The sequence below is a fragment of the Solanum verrucosum genome, unplaced genomic scaffold, assembly GCF_900185275.1.
Source record: "Solanum verrucosum unplaced genomic scaffold, falcon-dt-bn FXZP01000108.1, whole genome shotgun sequence".
Lineage (NCBI taxonomy): Eukaryota > Viridiplantae > Streptophyta > Magnoliopsida > Solanales > Solanaceae > Solanum > Solanum verrucosum.
In genome coordinates this window covers 454,134-465,950 of record NW_026020274.1, presented here as the reverse complement: position 1 = coordinate 465,950, position 11,817 = coordinate 454,134, and the positions used below count along the sequence as shown (strand labels likewise).

At 30.6% G+C, this 11,817-nt stretch overlaps 1 protein-coding gene and 1 pseudogene across 1 annotated transcript; both read right to left on the bottom strand.

The window, feature by feature from the left end:
* Positions 1-5,104: 5,104 nt before the first annotated feature.
* Positions 5,105-6,784, bottom strand: LOC125833824 (ATP-dependent 6-phosphofructokinase 3-like; annotated as a pseudogene).
* Positions 6,785-8,167: 1,383 nt separating this feature from the next.
* LOC125834062 (F-box/LRR-repeat protein 13-like) lies at positions 8,168-10,699 on the bottom strand. The gene is made up of 3 exons (XM_049513232.1): positions 9,716-10,699; positions 9,251-9,409; positions 8,168-8,536 (listed from the first exon to the last, which is right to left on the bottom strand). Exons 1-3 carry the CDS (start codon positions 10,697-10,699, stop codon positions 8,174-8,176), a joined length of 1,506 nt encoding a protein of 501 aa, XP_049369189.1. The 3' UTR covers positions 8,168-8,173.
* Positions 10,700-11,817: the final 1,118 nt, after the last annotated feature.

Genomic DNA, 11,817 nt, shown 5'->3' with positions numbered 1-11,817 from the left:
AGAATTTGGTTTCCTTATATAGACTTGGACAAACCTCTCCTTATGAGTTAGTTTTTGGGGTTGAGTTAGGTTCACGTGACGTATCTCAACATGGTATCAAAGTCAGGCCCATCACAATTTGTTGTTCACCAATGTTAGGGCCCCATTTAGAAGTGTTCACGCTCCTGTTGAGGTATAGGCGTACGGGGGAGTGTTAATAAGTCCCACATCGGTAAAAGGGATGATAATTTGGTCTCCTTATATGAACTTGGACAAATTAAACCTCCCCTCATGAACTAGCTTTTGGGATTGAGTTAGGTCCAGGTGCCGTATCTTTACTATATAAAAAATCATGCAATTTTTTTTGTTCGTTTAAATCTCAAAATTTGATGAGAAAGTAATATTTTATTACCAACAATTCAACATTATCATATGCTGAGTACTGAGGGAGTTGACCAGTGGCCACATGTCTTCGTTACACATCAGGGAAAAGACATAAATTCCCCCTCAAACTTATATCGAAAAGTTAGTTTCACACTTCACCTATTATGACGACTTATTACACATCCTTGCTATTTAAAAGTGAATTTAATACCACCTTGAGACACATAATACCACTCTCACAGTATGTGGTGTATTACACTCGCTGCCACGTCAGCACCACGTCAACACCACGTCAGCACCACGTCAGCTCCACGTTATAAATTATAATTTTTTATATTCTTTTTATTTTCTTTTCTTTATTAATTAACTTTTTTGTGTTAACTCTATTTTACACTAATTAATCCCTAACAAATTATTAAAATTCTCTAATAATCATATCTTCTTCCAATCTAAATCCTACCCACTTTTATCCCTAATTTGACTAGAATAATTATTCATTTGAAGTTATATCACAATGTTCTTTGTCTTCTCCGGTGAAGAAACAATCAACCTATCACCACCACAAACCTACCTCCATAACGTCATCCCCTCATCTTTTCCCGATAGCCAACCCATCTCCGACAAAGAACAACCACCAAACAGCTATCCAAGCCACCACAAACAGCCACCCAAAACTCCAAATCAGTCATTGACGAACACTGAATCAAACCCCTTTACCTTACCCCTTTCCGATTTTCTTACTTTTAGTTTTTATTACAGGTGTTTCGGCGAGCTCAAAGCTTCAACCATGGATACGCTTCAATGAGCTTCATTTTTCAGATCCATGACGTTTGAGTAAGCTTTGTGCTTCCAAATCTGAACAACTAACAAATAAGGCAAGTAGGTGTGTGAATATGTACATACAAATATATGAATACACAAATGAAAAGAAATCAATTTTAACTATAAAAAAAGGCAAGTGGGTGTATGTATATAGATGCCTACAGGCTACAAGTATATTTGGGGGTTTTAAGGTCGGAGGCTTTGCTTGTATTTTGCTGAAAATTTGAAGGTGAAAGTGAAAAGATTAGGAGAACAAAGTCTCGAATTTCTAGAATCATTGTGAAATTTGAATTAAAAAATTATTTTTTCTAAGTATAATGATGAAATTGAGTGAAAAATTGTAGAAATATGATAAGAAAAAATGAAATTAAGTGACAAATTGAAAAATTGTGCAAAGAAAAAAATGAAGAAGAAAAATTATGAAGGAAAATAAGAGAAGAGGAACAAGAAAAGAAGAAAACAGGGGTTGGGGTTAAAAAAAATTAATTTTTTGACTTTATTTTCAACCTCAGACGCGCCTAATTTATTTTTATTTTAAATTTTATTTCCACGTCAGTTTTGAGGTGGTATTAATTACACTTTGAACAAGAATAGGTGTGTAATAGGTCGTCATAAAAGTTGAAGTGTGTAACTGACTTTTCGATACAAGTTGAAGGGGGAATTTATGCCTTTTGCCTTACACATCAATATCACCTAATTTAAATTAATGTCCCCTTTGACTAAACCACCCTTTGTTTACTTAAAAAAGATTTTAAATATAAGTATATATAAATTGCCGGAAGAGAGCAAATATGGTTAAATTACTAATTATATTATCATACATATAAAGTATATTTATCATAAATGTTACCTAATTGTATAAATACCATAGATATATACACTATATAAAAATGATTTTTAGTTGCGATTAACATTTTTTGTAAATATTTCACATGTTTACAGCGACATCAAATCTAATAACAATTAATGTGGATAAATGCATTTTTTATTAATATGTATATATATTATCGTTAAAATTTATTTTTACGATAATGTTATCGATGAGATATAAAGCCTTCTTTACCATGTATATATGTTATGTACACTATCTTGTACAAAGATTATAATTCATGCATGTATGGTCAATTATATTGCTATTTCTGCTTAGTAATTTCATAAAATATGATATGTACGTAGTAATATTAAACGCACAATAAATTGAAGATGGAAAAGAATTAAATATAAAGAAGTTAGCATGGCAGGTACCCTACCTACTTTAAGAAGAAAGATGTCAGCCGACAGACACGTAATTTTAACTCTTGGAGTTTGTCTTTACTTTCTTGGAATAGTACAAAACCACACCTAATTTTCTATATATTAAATTAATTAATTCACAACTCAGATATTCTCAGACTCATCACTTCAATCTTAATATTATATGAATATTTTAAATCATAGTACTATTATTTTATCTAACTAATATGATATAGTGATCCTTTGTTTTCACCAATATTCAAGTCCCAACTATATGTTAACCCAAAAGAAGACACAAAGAAAATGTTACTAACATACGTCCAAAACGTAAGTGGGATTAGAAGATACGTATTATAATTGTTCGGATAGGATATGAAAATTTTAATTTTTGAATTTAGAAAATTATGATTTTGATTGAATGTGAGTAAGTTTGATTGGATCGATTTCTTAAGTTCAATTTGATTAATTATTCTAAAAAGTTCTAATTTTGAGCTGATAATTAAATTGAGTTGTTACTTGTTTGTTTTCTTACAAAATAAATATTTATATCAAACTGCATTAATAACTCCTTATTGTCATTATATTCATCTAAATAAAATATTGAGTCGATATAATTAAAAAGTGACTTATTTTTTATGATACGTTTCGAAATTTATATCGTAATGATACAAATAAAGTATACATCATAGTGCTCAAGTGGTCCAAGCTTAGCTAGAATGACTCTCAAAAATAAATAATGTAATATTCTTTCACATAGCTAGGTGCCATATATATGGAGACGATAATTGAGCAAAACTGAAGGATGCTTGGGTTTTACATGCCTTACCGTCAATTTTGTTAAACTGATTATAATATTGGTACAAAAATCGGATTATCAATGTATTTAAACATGTCATTATATTAAGATTATATAAATAGTTATATATGTGGTTCTTATAGGCTTGCATACGACTATCTATTGTAATATAGTATTAGAATTCGTTCTATATCTTAATTATGACTATATCAAATTAATCTCTATATTGCAAATATATTAACGTTAGGATTCTATGTCCTAATCTTAAACTATGTTAGCACTCTCTATAGTATTAACTACTATTAAGGTAGAAATTCCTTATCTAGATTTCAATAAATAAAGGCTTTAAAGGGTCAAATTGAGTCAAATTAAGTCGAATTGCTCATTTGTCAAATCACAAATCTTTTCTTTAGTTTTGTATGGATATGTTTTGTCAATATTTAGGAATCTTTAGATCCCACATCAATTTTCATGAATTATCTGTTCAGTTTTCCCACTGAAAAAGAAAGGATAAAATCAAGAACCAACCAATCAAGCCATCAATTTTTTGATGCAATTGAAAAGTAAAATATATTCTCAAACTATTTTTTATAATATTATCACAAAAAGTCATATTTCTTATGGGTTTCAATTTTTTTTAATAATAATAAAAAAAAAACTTTTTGAGATAATAGTTATGAATTGAGTGACTACCCGAGAAATCAACTCATAAGTACAACAAAAGAAGTTTAAGGAATTTTTCTTTAAAAAATAAATGGGCTTTCAGCCTAGTTGTTTTTCGTACTTTAGTAACCTGGATTAATTCTTTTGAACAAATGGAAGCTTATATTTTAACTATATACTTATCTTCCATAGATGATAATCACTTTTAATACATAATACAGATATATCATAGTATTGCTATGTCTTACTATAAATGATACTCCATAAATAAAAAATAATATCGCTAAAATCAGTGATTATTTATTAAAAAAATACTTATTCAAGTAATATTTTCAAATTAATTTGTGGCTTGACGGGCTGAATTGAGAAAGCAAGATGAAGTCCATAACAACTCGATGGGCCGAGTAGCAGAGAAGCCCAGAGAAGATCATGGATCAATTCTTTTATGTATGCTGTTACAGTATCCAAGTTTTTTTTTTAATTTTTAAAAGTTACCTAAAAGAGTAAAGATAATCGATCATAAAAAGTAAGACTAGCTATTAACTTAGAAAATAAGCTAAGTTCTAGCTACAATAGATTAAATTAATACTGGTCATACTAGCATTCAGAGTGTAGGCAAATAGTCAATGAAATAAGAGACAAATATGAGAACTGAGGTTCAAATTTCAGTGGAGGAAGAAGCACTAGGTGATAATTTTCATCTGCATAAATCTTGTAGCAGAATAACCCGATATATATGAATACCTGCTGAAATAATTGAGATACACATAAGCTAATCTGTACGCATAATCATAAAAATAATAAAAAATAGGGAGTTCGCTTTAAAATTGTTTTTCCTCTGCTCACCCTCAAATCGTTTACTCATCCATTGTGCAACTGATCACCGTAATGCATCAATACTATTGCTTGCTTGTGTGTGTTAGCAAATTTTATTTGCAGAGTACAATATAGTTTTCAGAGCAACTGTTTTTCTAGTTAATTTTCGAGTGATCTGGCTAAATAATTTTTACCCACCTAGTCATAACGGTTTGTAGTCGTCGTGTATATTTAGTATATAATAAGTGCATATTTATTGATAAATTCAAAAGCTCTTGAATCTCACTATAAGTTTTCTCTATTGAAAATAGCTAGTAATACCCGTGTTTATAATTGGGCAAAGCCTAATTGAACTAATACTAGAAAACCTATTATACAAATAGGTAGAATATAATGTTCAAAAAGTTACTCCTAGCAAGAATTTGTTTCTCCATCTGATAGTTGAATAGGTGGTTCTTCGTCCTTGTTTGCTTCAATTATATTGACTGACCTCGTTGTTGACAAGAAGCTAGGTTGATTTGTTGAAAATAGAAGTTGAGCCCACATGCATCATATCGATCGGTAATGTCTACCTTGTTTTGTTTCTCAATGATTCTATCAAAGGGTATGTAATTATGTGTGGTGTTGACAGGACCAACCGTAAAGCTTGTGTACCCAGCCTTGCTCCATATACCGCGCTATGAGCAAGAAGAGTGCAATACACATTGTTAGTGTTAGCAGATGCGTATCCAAGATTTTGAGATGATGGGTGCACTGTTATAAAAAAGGTTGATCTATGATATAAATTTGATCGATTCGGCTTTTAGGTTTTTACTACTGAAAACCGTTAAAATTTTAGGTCTAAAATTAATTCTTATATATATATAGCAATTACCACTTAGAGAAGTGTTATCTAATTTTAGAAAGAAAAATAAAACAAGATAAATATAAAATTCAAATTTCTAACCTCGCGGAGAGAGGTGCACCCAATCATAATCGCATTATGTGATACTTCAAGTGTGGGTTCACACATCTATATTTCAATATTTAAAAAAAAATATAACACTACTACATATGATCTCAGGAGGGGACCATGAGTTCACGTGAACCCAGTGACCCCCTCTTGGATACGCCTCTGATTGTTAGATGCATTACTTGCATGAATAGCCCGAATCATGTATGTCGGATCTATATTTAAGATTGATCATCATCTTCTTTTCTTTCGAAAAATGCTCCTTTATCCTTTTCGATATCCATAAACCAACATCAACTTGCTCATCATCTTGTCCGTCACCTTCAGCTACAACTATAACCATGTGTCCATTCTCTTTCAGCCTTCCTTCAAGATAGTAATGAGATTATGGAATCAAACAACAATCAACATCTCGACTAGCAAGACTAGCATACATCGCTATGAAACCACTATCCCGTCCCATTAACTTCACAACCCCAATTCCATTCTCAAAACTCATAACTTCAACATGAGCAGCACGTTGGGCTTCCTCAACCGCGGAATCAAAACCAAAAGACTTGTCAATAATTGGTATATCATTATCGATTGTCTTGGGGATTCCAACAACTACAACATTCAGACTACACCTTGTAATTTCCTCAAATAACACCGATGCTCCTTTCTGTGTTCCATCTCCTCCAAATATATAAACCTGATTAATTCCCCGATCCTGAATGCTATCTACTATTTTCTAGTAACATGACCTCCTCGATATCATTCACAACCTTAGGTGTCAATGGAATTGTGTTCTTTGAATAGAAACCTCGATATCTGTATTGAGACCTCCACATGTTAGATACATGAGTTAACATCGTCCAACTAAAATAAACGTTTTGGCAAGGATCAGCTCGACGAAAATGTATCCCTGTTGGACTATTCTTACGGACAATAATATTTTGAGCAACTGTATCATCTTCATCGACAAAATACTGATTGACGATTGAGTATGAAGGATTGTTCTTCAATGGATTAGGATATGTAGGAAGACTAGGAATATAATCAGACAAATGAGGAACATCTTCAAGAACATAACCATCGTCACCCATCACGATTTTCTTGTTCAAATTATGTACCGCTATACTATCATCCAATGACCCCATAATCCAATTCCATTCAATTTGAAAGGAAAATATTTTCTTTATAAACTCAAAAGTTCTCTATAAACTCAAAATTCTCTTAAATCTCACTATAAGAAAATAGGTGATAAAACACCTATTATAATAATACTAATAAACCAAATTAAAGTAGGATTACAAAACCTATTCCAATAGGAAATAAAACAAATAAATTACCAAATATAGTAACAAATACTAAACAAATTAGGATTCGCATTATGGTAAGTTACCTAATATTTTTTTATGCATGGTAAACGACATATAAGTAAATATTTTCCATGTCGTCACCTCAAGAGTTTTGTTGCCAAAAAATAATAATCTGATCTATCTTGTATCTATATTTGGTATCTTTCTTCGAAGTACAACCAATTTGCTAAGATTCTCTGTGTACATTTACAATTTTATCATAGCCCCAATTCTCTATTTTTATCTCCAAATATAGAGAGTTTCTATATTTGTAGTAAATCAACTTCAATCCAATTTTCTATTTTTCACTTCGAATTTTTTTTTTCTTCTCTCAATATTATATTTTTATTTTTGTTTCATAAAGTAAATCATTTCTTCTTTTTTTCAAATAATCATCATATATAATTCATATTCTTTTCAAATGTACTTCTCATATTCCATTTTTAACTATTGCATCAAGCTATCAACTATCCTCATGCTCATTAAAAAATGTAGTTTTATAATGTATCATAATAAAATAAAAATAAATTGTTTTACTTATTTTAAATTTTGTGCATTCTTCATAGTGAAAAATAATTATAATTGTCCTCTGGTCCATTGATTTAATGACGGGTAAATGCAGAATGGCTCAATCTTTCTGTGGATGTTCGTCGTTGATATCATTAGTTTTGGGTCGTTTTAACTTTGATGCTAACGTAGTCATAGCGTGGAAGTCTCTAAAAAGCATGAAATTGAGGATTTTTTTCCAGCATCTACAGTGTCTTGCATTTGTGAAAAAATAGAGAAGAATCATTTTGACTTGGTGGCAATGATCTCTCCTTGAATATTTCGCCTTTTTCCTTAAAAATATGTTTTAGTTAATTAATTATTATTTCATTAAATGCATTTTTCCAGTAGTGTGATTTTATTCGTTTCCATCCTTTTAAAATGACAAATTTATCACCTCCCGACAAAGTTTTCAAAACACAACATTTTATAAGATATTCTGAAAAATGTGCACAACAGACAACATCTAAAATGCGACTAAGAAAAGTTTAATGAGAAACCAAACAACCATAACATTTGGTATATATGTCACAAGGACAAGATAACAGAAACAAATAGTACTTATTAGTTACATAAACAAATTCAAGATTTTCACCAGCAGCAGTAAACCAAAAACTAAATATAAAGTAACATTTGTGCAATCTAGACACGGAAAGCTCCTTCCTGGCAAATGATCACACATGTGGTTGACGATCTTGAGCAACCTACCAATTTCTCAGCCAATCGAAGTGAATATCGAGAAGCACACTTCATTGAACAAATCTTACAAGTTTTCCTCTTTGATATAATTGTGAACTTCTCCAAAACTGTTGCATTCTTTAGTATAAATTCTGAAAGTTTGAGAAGGTCATCATTATCCCATTCAATATTCCCTTTCAAACACATCTTCGAAGAACTGAAAACCTTAACATTCTTGAGGTAGGGAAAACCGAAGCTTGACAGGAAATGAATATCATGTTCTTTGGCCAAATATCCTAACTCAAATGCACATCGCCTAAGATCCATCTGGAGAGAGAGGATATAGTCAAACAATGATTTCATATAGTACAAGTGTCTTGCTACAAGAAATTACATTCTCTGCAATTTGCACTAATTGGGAATTGACATTATTATTATAAGTTGTTTATATTTTAAGTTTTTTTGTAATTTTATTCTTTCATATTATTTCTTGGCAATAAACCTAATTATGAGTTTTCGAGTTATTGTCTGATGCCTTATATAAATAAAAATTTATTTAATAACATCTTTGATTAGGTTATTGTCGAGTTGCGATAATGTATTTTTCTATTTCCTTTAACTAGTCTAGTATAAACTTTGTACTCCTTTTGAAAAAATATTTATTAAGTACTTATTTAACTCGGTTGCACATATTAATTTGGATTTGAAATCTACCTTAGATTACTAGTATTCTTATAAATTTTGGGAAATAATTAAATGAATAAAAAATCTCTATTAATTTGTTAAAATAAATAAATAAAAGGAAAAAAAAATATTTTTGAACATTAGACTAGTAAAATGGAACAAAGGGAGTGCTTGAATATAATTTGAATTTTCTTTTTTTTCTTTTCTTATTTTGATGTTGTTATAGTGATTTGTTCATTTGTCCATTTCTTTAAATGTCAAACACTGTTCGATGTGAGAAAAAGGGGGGGAGGAAGGAGATATTAAAATTCCTTAAATGAATTTGCAAATAGAAGAGCAAAAGTTGCAGAAAGATACCAAAGTTGTTGTCATAGTTATGTTGAGTGTCTCCACATGAGGCGTGGCTTTCAACAAGATAGCTGCCCCATAGAAATAAAACTTTGTGATACGCAAATCCAGAGTTAGACATTTGCATTTCAATTCTGGAAGCGATATCTCTTCAAACTGCATCAGTACCTGATGTGGTTATCCCAAAGAAGCTAGTGAAGGATCGAGAAACCAAGAACAATAAAAAAAGGAAGAAAAATCCGATGTAAATGTTATGAAAAATCTGACCATCTAACAATGTAGCTGAATAGTAAATGAAGTACCCGACTTTAGAAAGTTGATAGAAAGATTGCAAAAGATTAGGATAGTTTTGTATTAACGCTAGTAGTCGTTGTATAATGTGTAGAAGTTCTCAAGTTGTGTTATATTCTAAATGCTATCTCTTTATGATATCTATATACCAAAAGAAAATAAATTCTTTATGACAAAACAAACCTCGGTGTACCAAGTCCCAATCGTTAACTCGGTTGCATTGCTCAACTTTTGAAGATAATCTTGGATGAGTTTCCTTATAACTTGATGTTCATCAGGGCATGTGACACTAGAAGCACCTTGAGCAATCGATGTGCAACTCATTCGGAAATTTAGCTTAGCACTTACCATAGAGGATACATTTACTAGCCTACATTTGAGATCATACATATCTTCAGAGATCTCCAAATGTTGAATATTCGGGGCAATAATATCCAAAGAGGGATCATCTGAGTCATCATAGTATGACAAATAATCTTCGAACTTAAGCCTCTTTAAATTTGAAGAATTGATTTCTAGATGACGCAATCCATAGAATTTAGAAAATTCAAGGATTTCCAATGCAGGACAACCTGAGAGTATGTTTACAATTATGTCATCATTTAACTTAATGTCATTCAACTTCAAGGTCTTTAAAAACTTCCAATCTATGGAGAATTCTTCTTTAAATGTACAACACGTGAGATCCAATGTTATCAAGGTAGAGCACTTGTAGATAGTGTCAGGCAAGTCAATGGATTCATAGTTATATGAATCTGACAGCAATACAACATTTTCAACATTTTTTTTGACAGCAGTAGAAAGCCATCGGGAGATTGGGAACAATAATTCATCATCAACAAATTCAAGTTGTGACTCGTATTTGGACAAGTGAGTGAAATCCAGATGAAATTTTTTAATTTTGGAACAAGTAGAATTATCTAATGCATAATCCACAAAGGATATAAAGTTTCCCCTTTGTGATTTATCTTCACACTGGATAAATAAGTTATCAACCGAAGACCATAGATACTGCCACCTTTTGGAGAGAATAGAAGTTGTGAAGGCATCTTTCGTTGGCAAAAGGGAGAGAATCTGGATAATAAGAGTGTCCGGTAACTTACTGATTCTATCTTTTTCAACTCTTTTGCTTCTTCGTTTCTTTGAGAGTGGAGGCCACAAATTCATCTTTTGGGTGCAGAAAGGCTAGCTAGGGTTTGAATGGTTTTTCCTTTTCTATCCAACACAAGTTTTCCCTTTGGGTTTTGCTGTTGTTTCACAATGAAGACTATATATACAATGAAAAATAATTTATTTTCTTTGTTTAGTTTTTGTTGTAGAATGTACTTAGACATGTCTACATATAATGTATATAGGTAGAGATGTTTAGGAATTTTTCTAATTTTGTTTCCTTAAATAGATTTACTTGATTTTCTTTCCTAAAATAGACATGGAGGCCTTTTTCAATCTAGACCTGAATGAATAAAGTACCAAAAACTCATAATGATGTGCTAAAACCATGATCGACACGATAAGAACCATCTACATACAAAAGGGGTATCATTTATTCTTCTTTTTAAGAAATAATAGAATTAGAAATTTATTGATGCATCAACTACTAATGACAACAAGATAACTGATATTTCTCAATAGGCCAAACACATACACAGCCCCTCAAACTTGGCCCAATTTTTCATTTTGGCACTCCAATTTAGCCTTGTTCCATTTTAACCCTTGAACTCCATTTTTTCTGTTCCATTTTAACACAAAATACTATTTTTATGATTCTTTATTTTATATATATTCTTCAAATGCAACTTCTTATTTTAAATCGACACGTGTCAATTAATTTTAGTTAAAAAAATTAAAAATTAACAAAAAATTTTAAAAAATAGACGTGTGCCTGTTAATTTTCATAAAAAAATTAAACATTCGCAAATGAATATAAAAATTTTCAAATAATAATATTATTTTTTGAGATTTCTCTGTATTTTTGCATGAAAATAAATTGACGAAAGTTCTTTGATTTTCTTTCTTAAACATTCAATTAAATTAAATAACACTACTTATTTATTTTTTCTTATCATCTAGGCTATCTAAATTTAACGCAAATACTCACTTTTAATTTTTAATATAAATCAATACGAATAAAAAAACTCATCTTCAATACGAGTAAAAAAAGACTCTTGTTCATTGCTAATAACACTACTAAAAAATGTTACCAACACAATTTCGCCGGTTATTTTTCACACAAAAATACATAACACTCTTAAAAAGAAATTATTATTTTTTAAAAAGAATTATTT

Coding starts and splice junctions, on each gene's coding strand:
- LOC125834062 (XM_049513232.1), bottom strand. CDS start 10,699: ATGAATTTGTGGCCTCCACTCTCAAAGAAACGAAGAAGCAAAAGAGTT. Junction 9,410..9,715: donor TTGGGACTTGGTACACCGAG/GTTTGTTTTGTC, acceptor TAACCACATCAG/GTACTGATGCAGTTTGAAGA. Junction 8,537..9,250: donor TAACTATGACAACAACTTTG/GTATCTTTCTGC, acceptor CTCTCTCTCCAG/ATGGATCTTAGGCGATGTGC.